Source organism: Podarcis vaucheri, assembly GCF_965113315.1.
Source record: "Podarcis vaucheri genome assembly, chromosome: 11".
Taxonomy (NCBI): domain Eukaryota; kingdom Metazoa; phylum Chordata; class Lepidosauria; order Squamata; family Lacertidae; genus Podarcis; species Podarcis vaucheri.
Genome location: NC_138749.1, coordinates 27342660 through 27370158, shown reverse-complemented (window position 1 = coordinate 27370158; position 27499 = coordinate 27342660). Strand labels below are relative to the sequence as shown.

General features: G+C 39.1%; 1 protein-coding gene across 6 annotated transcripts; it reads right to left on the bottom strand.

The window, feature by feature from the left end:
- Positions 1 to 394: 394 nt before the first annotated feature.
- SREK1 (splicing regulatory glutamic acid and lysine rich protein 1) lies at positions 395 to 27233 on the bottom strand. 6 transcript variants are annotated; one of them, XM_082191773.1, is made up of 13 exons: positions 27025 to 27233; positions 24673 to 24806; positions 16436 to 16548; positions 15627 to 15791; positions 14736 to 14914; positions 14195 to 14257; positions 13177 to 13307; positions 11314 to 11422; positions 7945 to 8229; positions 6624 to 7244; positions 5887 to 5982; positions 4537 to 4675; positions 395 to 2504 (listed from the first exon to the last, which is right to left on the bottom strand). In XM_082191773.1, exons 1-13 carry the CDS (start codon positions 27183 to 27185, stop codon positions 2355 to 2357), a joined length of 2346 nt encoding a protein of 781 aa, XP_082047899.1. In that variant the 5' UTR covers positions 27186 to 27233; the 3' UTR covers positions 395 to 2354. The 6 variants fall into 6 exon arrangements, with proteins under 6 accessions (XP_082047899.1, XP_082047904.1, XP_082047900.1 ...); XM_082191778.1 differs by lacking the exon at positions 27025 to 27233 and adding an exon at positions 16822 to 16945; XM_082191774.1 differs by lacking the exon at positions 14195 to 14257 and having other exon boundaries at positions 27025 to 27232.
- Between the last annotated feature and the right edge of the window lie 266 nt (positions 27234 to 27499).

Sequence of the window (27499 nt, the reverse complement as noted above, 5' to 3'; positions counted from 1 at the left end):
GCTAGACTCAATATATTTTAAACAAGTTCCACCAAACTATGTGGCAAGTTCTTACACAATTTAAGTTAAAAGAATTTCCTTGTAAGCTGGCTAGTTCAAAACTTGCCCCAGCCATGAACTCACTATAAAGATTTTCACATCCTCAGATGGTTACAAATGGGGAATAGCAGCAGCCTTGACAATAAATGTGAGGAACTTTAATTCTATGCATGTTAAATGTTGGCATTACTTTATGTTGATATTTTACCATTTTTAAGACACACACTTCCTCAATACTCCAGATTTTTTCATCTTTGCTATCACTGCAAATGCAAAGCACACATGTCAAAATACTAGCTCCATTAGTAAACAATCCGTTTTCAGGCATTCCTTTAAAAAGTGAGCAAAAAATAACTTCCCTCTAAAATACTTAATTTTATTAGTGATAGTACCAAAGATAACAAGTATACAATCTTTACTCTATGCTACTTACACATCATAAATATGACAGCTGTTGTTCCAAGACACAATCTTTCAGTCTTTCAAGACGCATATGAGATTTGTCATTCCTTTATTATCAGAATAAGCTGTTTGCCAGCCAACTTCATGTGGCTTAAACATAAAAAAAAAAATGACTGTCCATACTTTACATGGTAAAGCATTCACTATAGTTTTAATGTACACAGAGGCCAAAAGGAGAGGGGAAAAACTTTTGACTATAACAAAAAACAATGGGCTATTAAAGCAGAGTCACAATCAATGGGCTTCATTTCCTTACAGCATGTTTTAATTTTTCCATTTACCATAAAAGGTTTACATTTGCATTAAGTGCAATTTAGAGAACACAAAATGAAAGCTAGTTTTTACTTGGCTTTTCCATCTCTTTCCTGTGAGGTAAGGCAATTTGATTGTGTTATATTATATTCAAAACACTTCTTGATTTTAGTGTAATCTTATCTTAGGGTACAACCTTTTGTTGTCAGTCTTACAATGCTGAAATGAATTCAGAGAGGAGTTGCATTTTTCAGGTGCTGTTCTCTTACAGGCTATTTTTCAACAAGTAAACAGGATTCTGTGTGGTTTTATGTCTTCTCCAGGGAGAACTTGCAAGTTGTTCCTGTCATGCTTCACAACTGGCGTTAGAAGATAACTATTTTAAAAGGGCACTTTTGATTCCGATACCCAGTCCACAACTCGGTTATGATATACGTTTACTTAGAACTGTTCAATTCATCAGTTTGGCATACACTATAGTTAATTTATAGGATAACTGGATTGCAGACAGGGCCACGTCCACTATATGATGATCCTTGAATCTTGATTTCAGCTATGACCCTTTTTTCCACTTAAACATATCTTCAATCTGTTATCAAATAACCACCAAGTACTCACAAGGCTGACCTCTCAGATGCTTACCTACTATTGTGATAGAACCATCTAGAAGATAAAGGATTAGACAAAGAGGGAATTAAATAACATGTGATTCCTAGGAATCACTATTCTGTGTTTCAAAGAAGGCACTAAAGCATTAGCTTGTGCTCCCACATCCCAACTCAAAAACAAAACAATCTTGTCATGGGTATCTGTCCTATTTGCAGGTGACTGGACACACTACAATATAGCTCAAAACGAAGCCAGTTGTTTGGAGATTACTACAGAGATGTGCTTATAGTTGGAAGAATGGAAATCTAGTATAAACATGGCCGTTCTTTCTAGAATCTGAACATTAGCATGCATTGATCAACTACTAGTAAGAGAAAGCTTTTAGTCTTATAAGGAAATTACTTAAAAATATAAAAAGAAAGTCACAAGCAACAAATTAAAGAATCTTCACTTGCCTTTGTGGGCATAAACACAATAACTGTAAAACTGTGTTAGGATAAAACTTGTCATCACTGTCATGTACAACAACAAGGGAAGCATGTGTATCTCTGCACCATTTTCAAGCACATTATCAAAACATATCACATTGAGTTTAGTTTAAAAACCCACAAAGCAAAACAAAAAAATTCAAACTACCAATATTTTAACAACTTTGAAAGCATCCCCAGCAACTTTTGTGGGTAGAACAGATTACAGCTTTCCACTTATTTGTAACAGCTGTCAACCAGTCTTATCACTGAAATGCATGGATTCCTACAGATGATCAGATCCAATGCTGTTGGCTCTTGTTGCAGCAGATCCTACTGGTCAGTGCTGCTTCTTGCTCATCTTCAAGTTGACCAAACCACCCAAAGAACCCGGAGTGCTGCTAGCACAACACAACATGTCCGCTTGATTGCTTGGTAATTTTTATCCTCTTTTGGTGGGTTGTGGGGGAGGGGAGGAAAAGCTTTGTCTCTTTCCACAGTTGGGTCAGAGGTCCATTCAGTCCTCTACACATCTTCTGTTTTAACTGAGAGGTTTTCTTCATTTGGTTGGCAGTTCCCATTCTGTTGTAGTTTGACTTCTTCTGCAGGAGGTGTGTCTTCCTTTTCTACTTCGTCAATTTCAGAATTCTGGTTCTCTTTACTCAGATCTTTATCCTGCACAAAGTTTTAAAAAGCAAAAAACTGTAGAATAAAAAGACCGTAATAACGTTCTGATACATTTCAGATTAGTATATATCACTTTAGTTATAGCATTTTATTTTTAAAGATGCCCACTTGTTAAGAATAGATATGAGCAGCCAAATCTGTCTTCCCGATTAAAATATTAGTGTCTGTGTATTTAAAATTGCACAACTACTTCTGCAGGCTCAATAAAGCCTCTTCCCCACCCCCATATGACATGGTCCTCTTTAAAGCAGTTTGTGATACGGCATCAGGCATTGCTGACAGAGCGATGGTCAAAGCAAATCCTGGAGGATAAATAATACAGCGGGAGACAAACTAAAGGAGAGCTTATTAGGACAAGAGGACCTATAGGATGTGGCCCTCAATCACTGAAATAGAGCTTGGGTTTTCTGACAGAAAGAGGAAGAGGAGAACAAGAAGAGAGTCCTAGGACCAAGGTCTAATATTAGAGACAGGAGTGTTGAGGTCTAGGCCAGCTCTGCAAGTCTGTGTTTCTGGAAATGATGGGCTCTTTAGTATCCAGAACTATCAGAGGGACCAGGAGGCTGTATCTTCCTGATCCACCAAAACTAGGATAAAGTTTCACAGGGGGTCTTCTTTTCTCCAACCCATGACTAGGAACTAGGTGAAGTAACCTCTGCATTTCTTTTGCTAAACTCCCAGAAAATACCTAGCTATACTCATACCTGCTTCTTTAACGTCACTTGCCATGAAACCCTATGATGTGGAGATACCCTACCACCAGGCACCATGGCAACAAGCACCTCCCATTCAAAACAAAAATCAGGTTCCACTAGGCATGTCCCAAAGTAGTTCTTTGTATCTCAGTCAGAAATCCCATGCCAGAACCTCAAGTTCAAATAAAGGATGGAAGCAAACTAGATCAGCTACTCATATTCCTAAACACCAGCACTAAGAGATCTTGTTCCATAAGAGTTCTAGAGGGAAGGGGGCTACTACTGAGAATATACCAAGCCTAGTACGTGCAATTCTTGAGGCCTTGCAGTACAATGTGTAACTTGACACTATTAAAAAGTATTTGTGTTCAAGCTAATGTGAAGTAATACAAAGTTTTATTTGTGGTTTTCGATCCACAGTGGCTCTTTCACACATTCAAGTGCTCACTGGATAACACAGCGAGGACTTGCTTTGCTACTAAGAACACTCCTGATACTTTTGAAGCGGTGTAGGCATAGCTCATTTCTGTATTGAAGCAGAAACGGACAGGATTCTCCTGCTGAGGTAGTCCCCACCTGCTATACTTTGCGAATCTTGTGAACTGATTCCAGTTCTAAGAGGATAGGCAAACAGCTCAGAGTGGAAAGTAACAGTGCAGGCCAATATAAATGATTTTGTTGCCTCTAACATGAAATGACACTGTGAATGTTCTCCTTATCATCTTGGATTTTGAAATAAGGCAGTCCAACAAGATGACACTGCTATAACCACCACCACCACCACCACCCAGCCATGTATAGTACACAACAAAGGTGCTCTATCAAAAGAAAAGAGAAAAAAAATCATTCTGCAGGATCCCCCCAATTCATTAGAGCACTACAGATAATCTCAGGGTAATGGTCATGTTCTGTTGCCCTCGTCTGTAATATTTTAAAGATACCTTGATGAAGGATCTCCGCTAAGAGCCAGCCTTGGCTTCTTGTTTCTCAAGAGCTGATAATGCATGTGGGCTGTTGGCACCTGACATTTTGCTCCAGGCAACCACTTTGTACCTTCCAGCTTCATACTGCTAAATGGCATGTGCACTGCTCTACTAAGTAGTCTACTTAGTCCTATTCATCAACTGCAGTGTAATTTACATTTTCCTTAGATTCCCCACATCCACCCAGCCTGTAGTGATCAAGATGTTCTTGGAGGTGCTAGGCACTTTAGAAGCAACCAATGATCACCAAACACCACCTTAGAGGAGGTATCCAAACAGTCAATGACAAGCATTCTTTTCCACACCTATTTCTTGCTTGCTCACTCATTCACAGGGGCTTACCTTCAAAGTTGTGGTTTTATCAGATTTCTCTTTAACATCCTTGTCTTTGCTACTCTTTTTCTTGGAGGTAGACCGCTCCCTCTCTCTTCTGTCATTACTCAGGTCTCTCTCCTTATCGGTCTTTTTGTCTTTCTTATTTCTGTTTTGAAAATAAGATTGAAGTAGTTGCAATTATAAAGGTCATATATGCTCTGTTCACATTCCCCTGTATACATCTGCTGTGTGCACATAGGGACAATTTCACACAAATGCTGAACATGCCACATGAAGGGGCAGAGAGGAGCAGCCAATAACATGGTCTGACATTCTACCATGGCAAGAAACTAGCCAAGTGAGACAAGCCAGAACCTTATTCCCAACACTGGCAGAATAAAGAGGGAGAGATGGTCCCTGGCTCATCTTTCGTGCAAAATGTGGATTACAACATATGTTTTGTACCTGCTATTTAAAGCAGAGAGCCAAAACAAGCTTAGAATTGTAGAATTGCCGAGTTAGAAGGGGCCTGAGGGTCATTTAGTCCAACCCCCTGCAATGCAGGAATCTCAGCTAAAGCATCCAGGACAGATGGCCACCCAACTCTGCTTAAAAACTTCCAGGGAAGGGGAGTCCACAACCTCATGAGGGAGACCGTTCCACTGTTGAACAGCTCTTACTGTCAGAAAGTTTTTTCTGATGTTTCTGTCTCCTTTCTCCAGCTTTATGCTGAATGGGGCCAATAATTCTGCAGTCTTAGCCATGAATTCGAAGTGCCCACTTCAAATACTGCTTCTGCCTAAAGATGCGGCAGGTGGCTTCAGGCAACTAACTAGTTTTCTTAGCCTCATTCCCCCAGCTGCAATACTGGGATAATCTTATTGCAATAATAATAATAATAATAATAATAATAATAATAATAATAATATTCCCTGCCCATCTGGCTGGGCTTCCCAGGACAACATATGTAAGAAGATTTTGAACATGCAAGTGCTATAAAAATGTAAAATAATTATCCAGCAGGAATGAACTGCTATTTTGTAAACTGCTTGATGCTTTCTCAGAAGTATAATGCAGTTTTTCCACATACTCAGCTCTACTGAAAGTAATTTTCCACTGGCAAAGAAATCAAAAGTGCATCCATATTCCAGCTCATACAAATGCCAGTCTTAAAATTCACATCCCCTTTTCCTTATAATTTGAGTTTAACATTTTATGCAGCACACTTCAATATAAGTATTTCCAGGATGCATGTGTGTGTGCCAACCCCAATTTCTCGTCATTCTAGTAAAATGACCACTAACAGAGTGAGGTGTGCACTGGGGAGAGCCTGCAGTGTATACTGTAGGACCTTGTGTGATAGAGCTATACACTTACCTCCTTGGAGATGGAGATCGAGAGGATTTCCTTTTTGTAATTTTAGATGATCTTGGAGACTTTGAGGGACTTCGGCTCTTCCTCTTCCGTCTATCTCTGTTGGATTCAGTAATTAAAGATTAAAGTTGGAAATTACAATTCACAAGTGGGAACTGTAACAAAATGTTGCAGTGTTGAGAGCTCCTGTTCACTGTTTTTAGTCAGCCAGCCATGCCTTCCCCTTCTACCTCCTTTCTGCTTTCCCCCGACCCAACTGTCAGCATTCACTGGCCACTGGGCACACTCAGTTCACCACACCTTAGAGAGATTTTCCATAAAGATTTTTTGCACTTCTGGAAACCTCAGAATTTCCCCTAATCAGCCTTACGTGCTCAGTGCGCAATCACACAAATTAAATGCACGCAAGGCAGAGATCTCGTTGGAGTCTCTAGACCCCGCACAAGAGCCTCCCAAGAGGGCAAGGGCCACTTAGCTTACTGGCTTCGGAAAGGTAGAAATGGGTCATGTGGGAGCAGTGCAGAGGTTGTTCTGTATACGATTTTGGCTTTATGTGCAAACCCCACACGCCGCCTCCTAGAACATGAGCCTACTGTATTTATCCCTTCTTCTTCTTTGCAATTCTAAAGACATGATTTATTCTACACTGATTTGAATACATTTTCCCCAAAAAAATGTTTTTCATAAACAGAAGCAATAAATCTACAAAGCATGACAAAATGATAAGAAAAAAACTGAACCTGCTGGAACTTCGTGATCTTCTTGAGGAGCTGTAGCTTCTGGGGGGTGTCCTGGATCTCTTTTCTTTCTTCCTTTTTTCCTCTCTCTCTTTTTCTTTCTCTCGTTCCCGCTCCTTATCTCGGTCTTTTGCCTTCTCTCCTTCCTTGTCCTTATCTTTTGGCTTCTCTGCTTCCTTCTCTTTTTCTTTTTCACTGCTTTTCTCCTCTGCTTTTTCTTTCTCTTGGTCTTTCTCCTTGTCCTCCTCTTTTCCTTTTAGCTGTTCTTTGCTGTCCTTCTCCTTGTCTTCCTCCTTCTCAGTCTCTGTCTCTTTTTCCCTCCCTCTGACTTTGTCCAGATCCTCTGCTTTGTCTTTTTCTGTGTCTGACACTTTCTCCTTGTCTCTTTCTTTTTCCTTCTCTTGGTCTTTGTCCTTCTCCCGATCCTTGTCCTTATCTTTTGCACGATCTTTGGTTCTATCCTTGGTCTTTTCTTTGTCCCTCTCCCTCTCCCTGCCCCTTTCCTTCTCCCTGCCCCTGTCTTTATCCTTGTCTCGATCCTTCTCTTTTTCCTTCTCTCTGTCTCTTTCTCTACTAATCTTTTCCTTCTCTATGATCCTCTCTTTGCTTTCCTTCCTCTTCTCCCTGTAAAATGAAAACATTAATTTAAACTGTGCAGCATTCATTACAACAAAGGACTAAAGTCAACTGCTGACACAAAAACCTCACACCTATACTATGTAAAAGAATTAATGTTTACTACCCCGCCTTCCCTCCTACCCCTACATCTTTTCTCCCCACCAACCAACATCAAAGTCTCATATTAAATGACTGATCTGTAGAAAGGACTTCATGATCTGATAACAGAGATGATGTATGTACCTTGTAACCCCCCCCAAAAAAACCTTAATAAAAATAATTATAAAAAACAAAAAACTAAAGAGCTTCTTGCCACCCTCAAGCATACCTTCAGGATTGCAGAAGAGCATCTAGTAGAGCAGTAGTAAATCTAGTAAAGGAAGGGTAACACCTCCTGAATCTGTTTTATTTGCTTTTAGATTTTTATACCGTTTTATTGATTTGGGGGCTGAATTTTTGTTTTCATGGATATTGTTTTTATATTTTACACATTAAGTAGTTTAGAAATGCTTTTAAGCAAGTAATAAGTAAATAATAAAAAGGAGATAAAATTAGAGCTATTTATTATACTGAAGGAGTGAAAATGTTGGGATGCTACAAAAACCACCATTTTATGGTGAGATTGTAACCCTACATCTAATGTTCAGGAAGTCGCTCAATACCTCACAAGGAACATAAAAGAAATAAATTAATCATAGGATCTCACCGAGAAGGCGACCGGCTTCTTGATCTCAGCCTTTCTTTAGATTTCGAGCGCTTTTTGGGTGGAGTTTTGGATCTGCGCCTGTCCGTCTGGCTGGAGCGGGATCTGTCCCGTCTGTCCTTCTGGCTGGAGACGGATCTCTCTCGTCTGTCCTTCTGGCTGGAGCGGGATCTGTCCCGCCTGTCCTTCTGGCTGGAGCGGGATCTGTCCCGTCTGTCCTTCTGGCTGGAGCGGGATCTATCGCATCTATCCTTTTGGCTGGAGCGGGATCTGTCGCGAGATCTACTCCTATAGCATGCAACAGCAAATATAAATGCTATGGACTACGTTGTTTCACCAATCCCTATTATAAACCATACAAATTGTAATTTGCACTCCACTGTACAAAATAATGTACAATTTTTCAAACAATATTTAAAACGGGCATAAAAGAGAGAATGTAAATCAAAATTAGCTTCCTAGCAAGAGGTAACTAAAACAAAATTGTTTGAAAAAGGCAATCAAACTGATAAAATAATGCACAGCAAAGTGCCACCTCAAATTAGCATTACTTACAGAACTAAGATGTGGTGTAAGTATTCCATAATGAGGCCTCCTTCCCCCACTTTTTTCAGAGGGAGAAGAATCTCGTGAAATTTGCTTCCATGCATACAAAGCTTTGCAGTTTGTATTAAATGACAACCCCTTCTTTGGATTGCGTGCAGACATTTACTATAACATGCCCATGATTGGGGGGGGGGGGCAGGGGGGGATATGGGAGACAGAAACACTGCATTTCATTATTGAGGCTCATTCAAATGGTCCATATACCGAAGGAATACCCCCAAGAGATACATCTCCTTCATCAGTAGTATTTATTTTTGGAAAGCTCCCTGAATATTTTAATGTGTGTCATCATCACCAAGCTATACAATGCACTGCAAAGGATTAAGCAAAGCTGCTGTTTGTGATCCAAGTGAGGTCCAGCAAGCTAAGAACTAAATGGGTATAAAATTACATTTGTGGCTCACCCAAAATGATTTTGTACAGGAAAACATTTATGAAAGTATCTGCAAAACAATTTCACTGAACTTGCTCGGGTTCCTATTCAGTGCCATTATTTATTGCAATACTCATCTGACGCAATAGGAGTGTGTGTGCATGCTGGAGTTTTGAAGTGGAGCTAACGTTCTGTTGTAAGTTTCCACAAACAAAATTTGTTTTTCATTTATTTGCTTACATTTATATCCTGCCTTTCTTCTATCATGGAAGCAGCACAGATGTTGTTTCCAGGTGGTCAGCTATTCAGGCACTACCCAGACCTGTTTTGCTTCAAACCACCCAGGTTGCTGGCTAGACTGTAAAGGCCACCCAACAGAAGTAACAAAGCTGTTCCACTGAGATGTTTCAAACTGTTACCTACCTCATCCAATATACTGCTCAGCATGCTGATCAAATACTTATTCTGGTTTCCTTGCATTGTGTGATTTTAATATTTGTTATTGTATTGACCAGAAGAACAGAGAGATAAAACACATAAAAAAACCATGTTCTCAGATCCAGTACTGGAACTGGGAAACTAGTGAATGGGACTGCACACTCTACACAGAAGGCCCATTTTAAATCAAGTACTTCCATTGCTTATTAGCATCATGGCACTCCTCTGTACTTAAGTGTATTAAACTTCCACTGAATAGTATGACTGCCATCACAACAGATTTAGAATTGAGGTGGTAGTGGGTGGTTTTGCTTAAAAGAAAGGACCTGTAAACCGAAGAGGCAACAAGAACAAAACAATGTCGGATATTTAGATAAACAAAGACTGATGTAACAAAATGTAAAAATAATTCAGTATGACATAATTCGTACTAAACACCATCTGAATCTGAGATACTTACTTGCTGTATACTCCGGGGCGAAAATTAAGAGGAAACAGACCATTTGATTTGGGGGCTACCTCAGTTACCTAAAAACTCATGTTGCCATGATTTCCATCCTTGAACTTCAGAAGCATTGACACAGCATGTTAAGGGACAACTTCATGCATGTTTGGCTGACATTACAAGATCAGGGCTGTGGACCACTGGGAGCTGATTGGCACATGTGGCAGAGTTGTGCCAAAGTCCATGAATTTTTGAAACAAGTGATTATAAAAATCAGGACACTTAATAGATAAAAATGTGATCCTAGACCTGAATTATGTATTTTGTATAATTTTTATAAAGGCAACGTGGATCTTATATGTAAGCAGTTAAATGTATAGTTACTGGTAGCTGCTTGGTTAGTAATGGAAACAAGCTTCATGCTATACTCATTAGTTCAAGAAAGTTATGTTCATTGCTATCTCAGAGAAACCGAGGTATCTAAGCAGCTAAGGCTGGCACTGATCCTTCTGATTTCACCCCTATTGTGGGATTATATATTAAATATATGACATTGCAGTCACAGGAGTGGCAAATCCCTCCAAAATATAGTTTTATTGGGTAGCTTTTTTTCCTATTTCCTTCCTTGTATAATGTAAGATGTGTTTTTATAATTGTATCCATTTCAGCCACTTCCGATTTTTTTATTTTATTTTGACTTTATTATCAAAATCTCCGTTGTGCTGAACTCACATTATTTCGCTTGCGCCTTTTCTTCAAAACCCTAACAACTAGAAAAAATTGTGCTATACTGTGAGGCTAAAATTAAAGGGAAACAGCTAATAAACTCAAGACACTGAAATTTTCTCCCTCTAACGTCAGAAGCACAGACAGCAGCGTCATATTTTGAGTGATGTGACATGTTAAGGATGGGGGAAAGGTGTTCTCTTAGCTTTCCATTAATTTTTGTAAAGGGCATAGCTGCCACTTTCTGCAAAAGCCCAATATGCAGAAGCAAAACCACTTCTCTTTTTTCTGCCCCATTCTCAATAAAGGAAAGATGCTTTTAATTCTGCAAGTTGGGGTTTAGCAGAAAGCTATCACCTCCACAAACTGAACGGGCAGTGGAAGTGCGTGTGGCCTCTCCCTCTTCCCAACTGGGTTTTCAGAGGAAGCAGCAGTGAGGCATCCTTTCAAGAGCCCAATTTCTAAGAGAGTATGCCTTCTTTTTATTCCCCAGAGAAGGAGGAAAGAAAACCCAAAAGCAGTTATTGGTGGAAGCACAGAGGTTCTTGGAAGAACAGATAGATTTTGTCCTCTGGATTCAGCAGGATTTACTGTGTAACCATTTCCGAAACTGTTTCACTACAGCTTCCATCTTGCCATGAAAAATAAGGAATTCAAATTCAAAACAGTTCTTCATTTCAAGCATCCACAAATTGTATTAACGGCTTAAATTGAATTTCCTTAAGAAACAGAGAAGGGACAGGTCAACTGTTGCTTTCAGAGGATTTATACGTGAGAATTTTACCTGCGTTTTGAGTGTGATCTTTTCCTTCGAGATTTTGAACTAGATCTGGATACTGAACGTGAATGGGAGCGCGACCGACCACCTTTCCTTTCACTGCTCTTTCCAGACTCTGAGAGAAAAAACGACTTTGCAGTGTAAGCTCAGAATATTTACAGATCCCAGCTAACAATCTGGCACAAGTGGAATGTACCACATATATTGCAAGGGGCCTACTCTCTGCACATCTTCCTTCTTTGCAAAAATCCTTCAGAAACATCCAAGAAAGTCATTGCATATATTCGTTGAGTGCAGCCATCCTGCAGCAGTACACATAAACCAGATAATTATAAACAGCTAGCTAAATAAGGAATGGGATTTATGTTGCCGCCACAATGCACAAGTTTAAAACATGTTTGGCAAAACTCACTTCAGAGAGAAACACAAATTCCAGTAAAGCAGTTTGAAAAACTATGCAGAAACACACATAATAGCACTGTATTTTATTGCCAAAGCACTATTACAATTAAGGAGTTGATGCTTGAAAACCTAGTCCCCCTACAGTACGGTTTCAATAATATATGTTTTATAACCAATCACTAAATGAAGCAATAGATTGGGAATACGGATGACAAACATTAGTCAAAGTTATTCCACTGATAGATGTATTTAATCCCAGCGATTTTCAGATCAGCTCAATCAAATGAACTCTGGCCAGCCAGGTCAGGAAACAATATTAACTGAATCTTCCTCTTAAGCAGTAATAGATATTTCTGGATTTGGAAGTTGATTTTTTTAAAAAAATAATAGCATACACCTTTTTAAAAGCAAAGAACCCAACGCATCTGATATGCAAGTGCCAGATACCTGTAAGGTAGGTAATGGAACTGCATGTCAGTCAGCGCTATTTGTTCTTTTTAAATTGGTTAAAATGTTACAATTAATAATAATAATTGGCAAGCTAAATATTTCAACATTCATTAGAAAATCATTTAACAGTCAGCTCTTGCCAGTGAGAACTCTTCTGAAACTGCTATCATAGAAGATTGGGAGGAGTGCTCTCTATAAACTAGGATTGCAAATGAGTTTGGTGAACTAGGAAGATTAGAGATAAACCAAATCTCTGTCTCCAATGCTCCCCTTCGCCAAAACTGCTAGAATCTTCTCATTCACTTGCCCAGTTTCAGAATAGAGCTAACCAAGAAAGAAGTGGCTGCAATGAAGTTTCCTAATGAGTTCAGATATCACAGGAAACCGGTTTAAGAAACTGGGAAGTTTTCTCTGAAGCCGAGTGTGCAAGGCAGTGGGAAAGAGAGAACAACCTCAGCTTGTTTATTCATTCCCACTTCACCAAACCATGATTTGCTGAACCAGGAATGTTATTTGTGATATATAGAGAAAAGGTTGGGAGACTGGATGGGATTAGGTCACAGAAAAAAGGTAAGGAGGAATGTGAGCACAGTAGGTAGCAAGATAAAAGGAAAAGACTGAAGAAGAAGCAAGACACCTGGCAGGGGAGAAGGTGGAGGAGACAGGGAGTTAATGAAAGGAGGGGTCAACAAGGGAAAAAAACCCCATACATTTATGTTACGGTAAATAAAAAGGACTCCATTCAGCACTTTGACAATAGAAAGCAGTGCTACCCAGTGCATGAACAGTTCTAGCTTCACGGTGTAAAGTGTAAAACCACTCAGACGCCATCAAAAACAGATGGGTCACAAAATAATGTTGTCCACCGGTTGTTGCTCAAGCTGGCCTTTCTCTACATCTAAAAATAAATAAATAATTAAGAGCTATTCTAAGTATACACCAGGATTCATTGCAGTGGAGATACTTTCATCCTAGCAGTGGAGATAGTCGTATTCCAAGAAAGTAGTAATATCCTACCTGGCTCAATAGCAGCAGATATAAAAGACTGGGCTTCCCGTACTCTCTTCATCACTTCTTCCAACTCCTTAGCAGCAGCTTGTGGCGTCATTTCTGGAGGCTTCACTATTGCATTATTGGAGTGATTTATTCTAAATTAAACAAGCAAACTCAATTCAGTTTATACGTCATTGCACATATGCACACGTAGTTGAACTAGACACACAGAAGAAAAATAGGCACTTCACACCCAAATATTCATTTTATAGTGCAGTCAGCCACAGAACTGGGGACCAGCACAAGCCTCATATTCTTAAGTCCACAACTACTTTGGATTATATCTCGTCCCTGCAGGTAAGGGATGGCGGAAAATCTACCTTTATTTATGTTCTCTGTTAAACACCTGGGAAAAGAGACTTTCTCTTTCCTTTTTCCTGTCAACTCCTTTTCTCATTAAGGCTCGTTGCTTTTTGAAGTCTATGTGCAAGCTTTGTTCTTTTTAGTTTAAACTCCAGGTGCTGTATTATAGTCAAGTCACTTTAGAAATAACAAATGTTATTAAATACAGTATTAGGCAAAAGAAATAAGTGTTTCGCTGGCTCCATGCAAAGGATATATGTATTTGATTTTGCAAAGTGCACCCATTTCTAAACATGGAAACGAGCCAAAAGGGGATTACAACAGGTAACTACATTTTTGCACATGTTTTGCTTTAATTTTGGCTGTTTTCTTCCAAATGCTTCAACTTAAACTTAAGAGTTCTGTTTGAAATGCTGAATGCCAGACCACTTTTATCCTGCATAGTTGTTTCACCATTACTAAATAAATAAATAATTTCAATCTGTTTTAGTATTTTAGCTTTTGTATGTTGTTTTAAAGTAGGGTTGTAATTTTTTCTTGATTTTGCTATTTTCTCTTTTGTAAACTGCTTTGAGGTTTGGTTTTGGGTTTTTTTTTTTACAATCAAGCGTTGTATAAATTTTATAAATAAAAGCATTGGCTTGTTGGCTCAATTTTTACTTGATTTTGCAAAACTTGCCTCTGATCTCTAGAGCTGGAGTTGCCCGTGGTCTTTATTTCAGGACAGGAACCAGTATGGAGCCTGGGGGTATTAAATTGCAAACAGGGTAGAGCTCACAGAGGATACCACTTGAACTGTTGTGGCACATGCCTCTGCTTGCACACAAGCAACAGCTAAAAAGAATAAGATTGCACTTTTTCTACCAAAGTACTAACGGCAAACAGATTAACAGGCTTTATCAGGTACTTGGTAATGGGATTAAAGTACCATTGAAATGGCAACTTCTGCATGGCAAACTTTCACACAGGTTCAGCAGATCTGTTTGCCAACATGAACACGATTTAGGTTTTAAGTAAAGACAGAGGGCCCTTGCACAGAGTTAAATAAAAAATGCATGCAAATATTGCTATGGAAATGCTATTCTGTGCTAAAAAAAATTATATATATATATATTATTCAGTAGTTTCCTAAAACTGTGGCAGAGTTCTATAGGACAGGGTTGTAATTACACACAATATACCTCCCAATTTATTTTGATAATATTTGTAGAGTTTCTTACTTCAGCGGCCTATCTCCAAACACAACTCCATTAAAGGCAAGGGCTCTAGGAACAGAATTTTGGTCAGCAAATTCGACAAAAGCAAAACGTGTTGGTTGAGTCTCATCGCCTGCCATCCGCACAAACTTGACTTCTCCAACTTGCTTAAAAAACTCAAGAAGCTGATCGGCTGTAGTAGTCTTTAAAGAGAAAGAAAGAGGGCTCAGTCAAGGAACATCGCGTGCATTCACTTATAAGCCTGCCCCATATCCTTTGACCCAGCCAAAATAGATACCCAAGTCCCAACTACAGTACTGTAAACTCCTGAATGACACTCTCCATACTGCATGGCCTGTCCATCTAATGCAGACTATAAACCAGGAAGAGACAACATGGTGCCCTTGAAATATTTATTGAACTACAACTCCCATCAGTCTCAGACAGCATAGCCAATGGTCAGGTATGATGGGAGTTGTAGTCCAACTACATCAGGAGGGGATCATACTGGCAACTTCTGGTATAGATCATCTGAGAGGGGCCTTGTGACCTGTGTGTTGTGCACAGCACCATACTATACAAGTTGGGAGGAAAAGTAATCATTTTCAAGCTCTTGCAGGCTGTATAGTCTGTAACTAACCTCTGTACACAGCATCAGGGAAAGGCTGATGCAGCAGATGCTCTTTTAGTTTGCTCAAAATCAGAGCTATCAAGCCATGGAATATAAAGCTACACTTTCCATTAATGCAGGTGTGGGGAACCTTGGGCCTTTCTGGTATTGAACTACAGTTCCCATCATCCCTGGCCATTAGCCATGCTTGCTGGGGCTGATGAGAGCTGTAGTTCAGCAACACCTGGACAGCCACAGGTTCCTCACACCTGCATTAATGCATCTACTGTAGCAAAGACATTTACCTGGGAATTCAAGTTTCCAACATATACAGTCCTCCTAATTTCATCAATCTTGGAAGGATCCACATTGCCCATAATGGGCGGCTGCGGTATGTCTCCAATGGCTGTAATATTATGATCCAACGCTGCTGCTGGTATCGCACCCAGTGGACCAAGAGAAATACCAATCTGAAAACAGAGGATAGTTTTTACAGAAATAAGTATGAAAAGTTTTCCTCCCACTGTTGACTGATTCAAATTAAATTCACCTCAAAATTTAGGACTGTTAGCACTAGTCCTAAAACCTGCCGTTTGATATGTGACCACAAACCATCTTGGCTGACCAGACCAAGTAAAAGGAAAACTGTGTAAAAAGCTGTATACACTGTCACTAACATGTCTTAAAAAGAGGAGTCCTCTTCTATGTTTACCAAAAGCATTACTGCATAATTACTTCAGTCCTCTTTCAATTCTAGAAAGTTTAGCACCCAGAAGATGGTAAATCTAAGAGTACACAACAACACCTGGAGTCCATTTTAAGGTTATTTCACTCTACAGATGCTGTAGCTTTAACATTATGCCAGCTTTCTCCCCCACCCAACTTTTTTTATTTTTTGCTTAACATTCAGCCTGACAAGGAGTTCTGGAGAACTCTAGATATTGCTCATTGTGTTGCGACATTCAGACTGGTCCTAATAATTTCAAATAATTGAATAATTTCAGATTCAAGACAATTACTGCAATCATTACCATGTAATGGAACATGCACCCAAAACAAAACTGAATAGCCTGCATCCCCTTTAAGTAGAATTATTACATAAATATCTACTTACTGAACTCACGGGTGGTGTTGGTATAGGAAGCAACCCTCCACCAGGAATCAGGCTGGTCATTGTAGGAGCAGGAGCCAAGAGGGAGAGGGCTTTGGCTTCATCTGGAATTTTACCTGAAGAAGCAAATATTTTTGTTACTAAAAGTAATGCCACCTCCCAAGTATTATTTTTCTATTATTATTTTTTTACCAACACCCTTCAACTTAAAAATAGTAAAGAAAAAAAATCAATCTATGAGAGCCTTACAAAAAAGAAAATAATTCCAAGTTTTTCCTTTGCCCCTGCTCCACTAGGAACAACAAGTGAGCAAAACTAGCATTACCGGATTATTACTTTAAAAACTGAACAATGTAGACAATTATTTAACACTTTGAGCTATGGGTCACCTGTACTGGAAACTTAATGTTCATGAACCAAACGATATCAAGCATGGACGCTTTCGCAGGACGTTGTTTTCACGGTGATCGAAAGTTGTGTTACACATGACAACCGTTCGTGTTGGCTGCATCACTAATAGCACACAGAACATCAGATACAGAAAAGAAGAACATTTTTTAAAGTTTAATCCCCAGAAATGGCAAATAACCAAATCAGTCAAAAGGAAAAAAAAAGAGGAAACAGGAGTGTGCTAACCAAAATCAGCCCTTTTTGTCTGCTAAAATAGCTGAGTGAAAAATGTTACCAGATGACTGCCTTTTGTCAGTCCAGTACAACAACTCAAGCAAGGCAAGAAACCTAGAACCGCACTGATTTTTAGCTTAGGTACTTCAACTACCCAGTTTCCTTAACATCTGGAGGTAGCGGGGCATTTACCAAAATATTTGTTCAATCTCATTGGTCCAATGCAGACATAAGCATTTATGTCTGAGTGCCTAAACCATTGTTAAGCACTACACCTTCATCACGTAAACATAACTAAGGTAGTATGACTACCTGTCCGGCATCTTTATTTGTCAGGTGACAATAAGTTCTGCTGATATCCCTATATATTTTCTCTGGAAGCATGGCTGCCCCTCAGTAAAATAAACAATAATGTCACTATATGTTTGGGATCTTAACCCAACATTTAGTACTAATTATAATCAACCACTGCCTGCACTGGATTATTACTTAAAATGAACTTGACTAAAGCGTGCTTTAAATCTAACCCACTTAGTCTTTCCTTAAGATATCCTAAGAGCTGCTAAATATTGTGATTTCCATTTAAGCTTCAGCAACTTGAGTTTAAAAAGCCATAAAAAATTCTAACACACACAAACCAGAATTATTTGAAAAACTGACCAGAAATTATTACCTGCATGTGGCAAAGCACTCTGCCTAGAAGTCACCTTTGTCTGAAGTAACACTAAGTGTTACTCGTCAAAGTAACAACAACCAACCTAAGCCACTGAGCCCTCAAATCACCTGGTGTTTTAATGACATTTCCAGAGAGAGTGAGATAGACCCTTTTGGTAGTTTTTTAAATCCCTACCCACTAACATCCTATCTGCCCCTCTCCTACTGCTACAGTCCTCATTTCCATAGACAATCAAAGACATAATATGGGGCAAACTTTCGAACTACTGCATTAACTTCTGGAAGGTTGCTACACTTCAGAAAGTTTCTGGTGTTAGAAGCTGCCTGAAGACCTAAACTGTGATTTTCAAGTTCCTTAGGCAATCTGAGTTTGTGAAGCATATAATTACAAAATAAACCAAAGCCAATACTAAGGCAGCAATAAAGAATTACAATTAAAATATTAATAGCTTCTTATCCAGATAGAGATCAATTATTCCTGATTTTTCTTGGGCAAAACACAAGGCCCATGTGTAAGAACCAAATTATGGTCTAAGATGTACACATGAATTAGCCAGTGTCTCTCGACTACAATAAAATTCAAGTACATCAGTGTTCTGATAGGTTGCTTCAAGATAATACATGGATAAAAATCAATGGGAATAAATAAGACCACTTCCAAGCTTAAGTACTACAAGTAAAGGCTTTTTCAGACTTTACTAAAAAACAAAACTCATCATCAAAACTGAAACATCAAAAATTCTATGTCTGATCAGAACAAAACTACTAAACATAAACTAGAATCCAGAAAACTAGTTTCACACACAACTACAACTTCTCTGCAACAAAACTATTCTTTACCTAAAGAGTATCTTTTGTTCCTAACTATACATATATCTATACATTTCTCAGCTTAGTGATGAATGGAGTTAAAGTCCACAAAAAATAAAAACATATTTCAGTAGTTTCAATCTCCACAAAATATATCCATCTTTGTTGAAACTCCTTTCTATGTATAAAACACTAAGCATTGTCAATGGCTAAAATGACATTCTTAAAAGCAATGATATGAAGTGTGCACGCGCAGACGCAAACACACACACATACACACTTCGCATTCATTCAGAGCTAGACCATGTCATTTTAAACTGATTGATCGCTATAATTATTTGTGTCAATTTACTTGTGTCAGTTTAAAACCTCTGGTGTCTTACCCTCACTTGAAGTAATCTTTATATCTTAAAAAAAAATATTCAAGTGGCTTTAGAATAACTCTTAAATTTTGGCTCGTTAGCAAAATCAGCAACTTCAGGAGGATCTATTTTTAACAATATAATTCCTTGGCTGCTTACATCAAATTCCCAGAAATTTCAAAAATCTTTATTGAAAAAGAGAACAATGAAAGAGATGACAATATCAATTTGCGCTCATCTCTACTTCAGAGAAATGTAACAGAAGAATGTTGGTATTTTTCTTGAGTTTTACACAGAAAATATTCAAACTTGACAATGAAAACACTTCTATGATGTGCCTCTGCTGTATCTAAGAATATGCCATAAGCGTGAGCCAACTCAAGAGAAAAATTAGTCCAGCTTGCCGTCTTCCCATAGAATGCTACAGTAAAGAGAAGACAGTATATAAAACAAACACTGGTCAATACTTCACATTCAATTCACGATTGAGTGTTTTCCAAGCTTTCTCCTATTTTTTGAGAAATGAATTAAGAATATTAGTATTATTTATTTCTTTTCAAAATAAATAATACGACAGCCAATTAAACAGGCCGGGGTATAGGTATTGAAAAAACAATGTCCCCCCCCGTTCACATACTCACCCAACCATGTGGAAGCATTTTCCTCACAGAGCTCTCTCATATGGTTTCAGCATTCATATACATACTGCCACCAAGAACACAGTGGGAAAGTGGCTCCCAAACAACTCAGTGAACATGTGAAGGGAGCCATTATCTTTTTTATGCTTGCTATGGTTGCTTAGTAAGAGAGCTTCTGGGAAGGGAGGGGGAAGTATTTTCAGTCTTCAGATTGTAGTCCAGAAAAGCCACATATATCTAAAAGCTTCAATAATATGAGCCAATGGAAACAAATGGATCACTTCACTTTTCAAATAAGATTTACTCAGAAGTAATTCCTATTGATTTTATTCATCTTTTATTTCTAACTATGGATGTTTAGGATTGTATCTACAATCTAACTACAAAGTCTAAACTCTGGAATTTTTGGTTGATCTATGAACAATTTCATAGGGTCAAGTTTAAAATGAATCATGAACTCTTATAACAGAACACCATTTTTACAGAACTGAAGAACCAGCTCACAGGTAGAAATGAAAGAATTAAAGCAAAAAAGGGACAAAATTAACAAAAAGAAGAGAAAAGAAAGCAAAATAAAATAATAAAAACAGAGACAGGGCGTCCATCTTCTGCAGGCCAGACTCCGCTCTCATTCCCCCATGAAGTTGTCACTTGGCGGCAGGTTTAGTGGCATGGCAAACAATGCCTAACTCAGGCAAGTGTAACAGGTCTGCCTTGGCCAGTCTAGTCATCTAATAATGCACAAATATCACACAGAGAAAACATACAAAACCAAATTAATAGTCAAAATCCATCTTCCAGAAAATGTGGACATAAAAAAGTTCAGAATGATGGTTAAAAGTGGCATCTCTGATACATTTCAATATTGGCCTCTCTCAAACCAGAACAAGTTTTTTCGAGAGATTTCAGTTATACATACAATGGAAAGGGGCCACATCTTGACAATGTAATGATTTTTTTTTTGTTTTTGCCAAAGTCACAATATTGGTTAGTAATGTGAATAGTGGTGAAATGTGTTTGTGTTATACATTGAACACCAGTTTAATGCCCAGTGCGGGCCTTCAGAGGAGAATAATTTCTGACAGACAGAAGTATTTTTTTAAAAGCTGTTGAATTCCTTCTCTTTCACCCCCACCCCCATATCCTTCTATGCCAGGTTTCTAGACAATTATCATTCCCGCAAGAAAATTATTATGCAACATCTGGATTTTCCAAGAGAGACCAGCCACTAGTAGGCAAGCGTAGATAAAACAGCACATTATACCAGTGCTCTTACAGTCTGCTCCTTTTCCCCATTTGGTGGAAGGTAAATTCAAGGAAGATGGCCATAAAGTTTTAACCATTGCCCAGACTATGCATTTTCTAACTAAAACGATTTGGAATTCTTATTAGTAGTCTAAAAAACACATCATTAGAGAACTATGTTGAGATGTTCCTCTTCAGAAAATGACATCTTTGAAATTCCTTGCCTGCATGGACTACCAGTCCTAATTAGGGATGAAATCCTCTGCAAGCTTACCTGAAAGTAAGCCACCTTGAACTCTTTGAATATAGTTGAGTAGGATTGCACTGTAAGTGCTATTTAAGAAGCTGTACAAGCAGCAATTTTTAAGGTAGTTTACGCTGTCAGGATAAATGTCCATTATTTAACATGTTCTTTATTTCCATTTACAGGTTTTAATAGGTAATGTATGCTTTCTAGAATTGTAAACTGTACCCAAACACAGCATTAATGATCAGCACTATGTATGTATATATGTATTTATTCTATTTATTATTGACTCTAGATATTTTATTATGACATCATGTCTCTCTGGCAAGTCAACTTTGGATGTAAACTTACACACATTAAACATTGTGTAAGCTTTGTGTAAGCATGCAAACAAGTTTGTCTGTTATTTTATTGAGCATAACCCTGTCTTCCAACAACTTATCAGCAGAAATAACAGGGTAATGGAGCACCATCATGCACCCTGAAGCAATTGGGTACAAGGAAACAAAAGGAAGGGTCTTCTTTTTTATAGTCCCCAGGGTATCCCTTCCTCACCAGCCACTTTCCATCTGGAGGGTTGATTTTATTACCTTTACTAGTTTGAAATAGTTATCTCATGTGCTTAGCTATTTTTCTTTCATGGGAGTTACAAGAGAGCAAACGAAAGACCATGAAAGCAGGGTAGCATAGGACACTCATTTGTTCTTAGTACAGTAACAGTGTTGTTATCAGATAGGCAAGTATAAAATATAAAAAACTGTTCTTCTCCATGCCCAAAGTATCAGTCCCAAAACAAAGAATAACAATCTCAGATAAAGGTAGGTAACATTCATATACTCTCTTGACTTTAGAAATTTGGTTTTAGTTTGGTGAAGCTATTCCAATAACACCAGGGTAGAGAACCTGTGGCTCCCCAGATGCTGTTGGACTAAAGCCATGCTGTCTGGGTCTGAGCCCCCCCACAATAATCCTAGCTGTATCACTATAGAGTCAGGGTATACCAGAAATGGGATCAAACAGTGCTTTGGTGTATTTCCTATCAGCATATCAGTGAGGCCAAGAGGTCTTTGCTGTCTGGGCAGCACAGGATATCTAAACATACTGCCCAGGCTTGCACCCTAGGGAGGTCACTTTGGTGCTGCTAATACAGCGGTTTTCTTCACCCCTGGAGGTGCACTCCACTGTCTCTCCAGACAGATGGATGCCAACAAGTGGTGCCATTCCTGTCCCTGAATAAACCATGCTAAGAACCAACTCAGAGCCACAAATGAAAACTACTGAAAACTAAAACAAAGGGCATAACTGATTGGTTAATGGTACTTTTAAGGCGTTAGAATTGACCGCTGGAAATTTTGCTCTTATGTATCTGCAACATATAGGTAAGAGTAGGCACAGATCTCCCTACTCCAGAAATGCATGTATTCCTGCTTTGCCAGAGGGAAGAAGAGAGGTTTTGTTTCTCGGAACATATATACTAAGAATAGAACTGTAGTGTCATGCACACTTTATACTAAAACTCCATACTGGATGGTATGGGCAGTATCCAACTAACTCTTTCACCAGCACAAGGATTTCTGCTTGCGTAACGTAACTTCCTCCCCACATGTATCCAGTGCCCTCTCCAAATCTGCCCTGGAGGGGTGGAGGAATAGATTTAGGGAGCATGGCGGGCAGGTGATTAGAAGGTCAGTTGCACAAGTCATCTACCTTGCTGCGATGGATCAACTTAGATAGATACTGCCCTACATGTGAACATTACCCAGTTTAAGTGCAGAAAGGGAAATGGTAAGTAAAGAACACAGAAACACAACTCTCAAACAGAAACCCCCATGATAACTCTTTGATTTTTTGTGCTTTTAGCGCATATTACATTTCCACAATCAGAAAAGCCATATATCAATATTTCTAAAAGAAATTCTGAGGTCCACAGAAAGGCACACTCTCCAGGCTGCAGAAAGCCACGTCAATGGTGCTCCACAACTTCAAACAATCTTGCTAGAAGACATGACACTCAAGCCTGTGATATGGCACAGAAGCACTTTTTCTACTGCATTTGAGATTATGTCACCAAAGTCATATTAATTTACCATAATAAAACATTTCAATTAGCAATGTAACTGGGTAATGATAATGTAACATAGTTATGAATGTAAGAAAAAGGACTGCAGGTTTTATTAATTCTGAAAATACCCAAGAATTCTTGAAAACTGTTCAGGATAGAGAGCAGAAATAAGGGTCAATAAATTTCAATAGATGTATTCCCTTTCTCTGTTATAGGAAAGTTCTACTACAAGGATACGTTTATATATCTGCACTGTTTTTATCTATTTTGGAATTGAAATCCTAAAGCTTAGTACCAAAACTTCAGCAATAAATGTTTTGATACATGTTCTGAACGCATAGGAATGGATGGTCCTGATAGCAGACAACAGCACAAGCATTTCCACTAGTGCAATGGGCCTCTCCCCCTCCCCCGCCACAATGTATGCACCTGAAATTGGCTTGGGGGTTTGGGGAGAATCCCAGAACAGTGCACTGGGCACAGAAATGCTTGTGCTCACAAAGCTTGGTACTAGGTTAAATTCCTCCCATACTCTAAGCCTGTATGTATCTTGAGTTAATGACCTCCATCCTTGGCTCACAAGACCACCTCTAGAATTTTGTTTTATTTACTTCCTTTCATTTCCCTTCTGTTCACTGGCCAAGATCACCTTTGAACTTCTGCCTGAACAATAGGAGTTAAGTGCACCTGTGGATCTTGGCTGATGCTTCTGAGACACTTCCTTTCTACCAACTAGGTTCTGCTGGAACAATTCCCTATCTCTGTCCCTTCCCACATGTGCATGGTATTCTGACAGAATTTTGTCCTCTCTAAACTATGACTAGAGAACTGGAATTCAGATATATACCTATGCAACTAACAGACCCAAAGCTATTACTGGCTCTATCATTTATTATCTGAGCAGCTGAAGTCGTCCTTAACATTACAAGGTGATTTGCTACACAATTGTGAAAGCAGCATAAAGGCATACTTGCAATCACATTAAAGCTAGAGAACCACCCAGTTATTCACTAACAACTCAAACTTAGGAATGCGTTACTAATGAGTCATTAGGATGGGATATACCATTACTCTAATTAAGCCCACCCAAGTAATTCACTACAATTGTTTTTGAATCCTGAGAATCCTAGCTTACAACCAAAATAAGAAAGTAGGGTCTAGCTCCTACTGTATCAGAGGTGTGTGAATATGTGATTGGAATTTTCTGATGTAGTTTCACTTCCATCTGTGTTGCCCATTCCTTTTCAGACAGATGGCTAGGACAATTTTAGGATGAAGTTGTCAGTGTGCAGTTTTAGTGAAAGAAGCAAATGTTCATCCTTGCAAAAGATAAATGAAACATGACCACATTTTATAAGAGAAAATGCCCACACATTTCAAACCTAATGTAAAATATATTTTTAAATTCCATACAAATTTTAAAAAGAAAGTGTCTTCCTTCCTACCAAATTCGCTTTTATTACAAGAGAAGCAAGATAAGTAATAGCTTCAACGCCTTCCCAGTTGCTGAAAAAACACAAGCAACAAATTCACAGAACAGAGACTATCAAAACAAAGGTATAATCTGAAATACCAACCTTCAGCGCAGGGCACAACTATCAGAGCTCTGTCAATAAAAACCGTGTTTGTTAGATGCTGGGCCACACCAACACTTGAAGATTCCCGAAACTTAATATAACATACTTTGGAGGAAAAAGCAAGTGGTGCGTTGCTGCAAGAAAAAGAAAACCAATTAGATGCTGTAGTTTTGATCTATTTTTGCTAGTCTTATGCAACTATAAATATTAATGCAAATTTAATTCTAAAAATTACAGACCTACAGAACATGAAAACTGAAATAGGTTTTCCACATAGTATCAGATGACTTTAGGCTGGTACAAATATAACTCTAACTTATCCATTAACTACAGTTAAGGGATCAAGATGTAAAACTGCACTATATCCACCTACAGGTTCTCTAGTTCATGTGAACATGTTTCATCAATGCATACACAAACCCTTTACCATGGTTAGGAATGAACACTGAGCAGCCTTAATCATGGTAAAAAAAACCCTGAATTCAGCTTTTAGAATCTGAATTACTATACCTAGCTTCTTAATCACAATTAACAATCATGATCATGTTGCATCTGCATTGGTCTTTACTTTTTAATACAGAATATAAATAAAACTCTTCTCCTAAAAATAATTCAAATACTAGCAAAGAAACATTCAGTAATTAAAATATAATTTAATTATAATAAATATAATATAATTCAGTAATTAAAATATTTTAACAGCATTCTGTAAATGACCGATGCTACAGTTAAATGAAATAAAATTGTACATTAGGCAAACTTCTGCATGTGCTTTAAGATCTTCAGTTAAGATTTTTAAGAAATGGTGGAACACTTTTATAGCTGGTATCCTTCTGGAAACACAGCCAATTCCTTTAAGAAGAAGTCTCTACCACCCATTTGATGCTGAATCTGCATACTCATTTTTAATCACCCTGGCATAAACTCTACAAAGTATCATGGGAACATTTTAATATTTAAGTATTTGTCAAATGCAGCCACTTCATTCCGCACAAGTTGACACCTTGAACTCTTGGGGCAGTCGGCTCTCCCATGAGCTTAAATTAATAGAACCTAGGATTGTATAACATTGTCTGATAATATGCTGATTAAGTCTGCGAAGACTAGATCTTAAGGAGTGTGTTTGAAGAGTGCAGGTGAACAGCATCAATTTATTTATGATTGTAAAATCCCAAGAAATCTGTGAAAAGCTAGAAAGGATCTCTCCAAAATAGGTAACAGGAAACAGAATGGCAGAAGAGATTCAATATCAGTAAGCGAGAAGTGGTGCACAATAAGACAAGTTCCTGGTTGCACATCAAAAACAATAGCTTCCCATTACTTCTAGGCTGTTTGTGTATTTTAAGCCATATTTTAATTAACTGTTTGTTTGTTGTTGTTGTTTCTATTACGTTTTATTGTAATTCATATTTGGTGTTAGCCTCCCTGAGCCCAGCCCTGGCTGGGGAGGGCGGGGTATGAATAAATTATTATTATTATTATTATTATTATTATTCCCAGCAAGCACAAGGTGGAAGCACTAATACCAATTAAAAGTTTATTCTGCTAACACCCCATTCATATTTACACATATGAGTAGTCCCAAATCTCTCTGCCATTTACAAGTGCTTGAGGGAAAGGGGGGGGAGGCAGAAAATATAAAATCACTTAGTAAAATAAATGAAACTTTCCCTCATGCCTTGTTAAGAAATATGGTCTACTGTGCATCCCTTACAATCCCTTCCTATGCGTACTTATTGGAACCTTATAATGTAAGGACCATTAATTTCAATGATACATCTTCCCAAGCTGCATGCAAAGGATGGCAGCTTCACACGGAAGCAAGCGCTGTTGATGTGAATAAGGCTTACTCCCGAGTAACTAGTCACTAGCCTAGCAACGCAGTGCAAGGAACGAGATTCGGGGGAAAGGAAAGCAGGATCCCCGAGGAGCCAGATTTCTCCTACATGGCGTCTTTGCTAAACGCAACGCCGATGAGAGCCTCGAGGAAGCACGAAAAGCGGCTTAGGCCTCTAGGGAGCCCGCATTTCGCCTCCGCAACCTTTCCCAGAATCATCACCCAGAGAAAAGGAGAGAAACGCTGAAGGACTGCGGCTGAGGAGAAACTGGCAGGGTTTTTTGAGGGGTGGGGGGAGACAGTCACTGGCCGCCATCTTAATTACGGGCAGCTTCTCCTTCTCGTAAAACAGATGCTGCCCAATGACGCAACCACTATGAAGAGAGACGCTCGGCACCCGAAAGCAAGATGGCGGGCGCGGCATCCGGTCCGTTTCTCGCTCTCCCCTTGCCTCAAGGATTGTCATTCCCGCCATTCTCTATGGCCCCGAGGGCCCTGCTCGGGCCTCAACTTACTCCGGAGGGTAGAGACGCAACTCCTCGATGTCACCTAAGAAACCGAAGAGCGTTCGCATCTGCTCGCTAGTGACCGCCGATGATAAATTGGTGACTTGGATAACCGAAGTAGGGGTCAAAGGGAAGCCGAGAGGCACCCCGATGCCACCGCTGTTCATCATGATGGCGGCAAGTTTGCTGCCTCGGCCGAACTAACGCACAGAAGCGAGGAGGCGGAAGTCACCACCGAGAAAGAAACGGCGGAGCTTCCTAGAGCGTCCGCACTCGCGCAACTTCCGAGAGAACGCGGCTGCGCCCTGGCGCTGAGGCGGCCCGTTGTTCGTCTCCTCTATGCGGCTTTTAGCTAGGAAACGGAGGGCTTTTTTTGTGATTGTTGAGGCAGTGCAGCACCTGAGAGACGGGCAGGGGGTGGACGGACAAAAAATGTCGAAGCATATGGAATAAACAATCCCTAAATTGCACTATACGCAGTGTT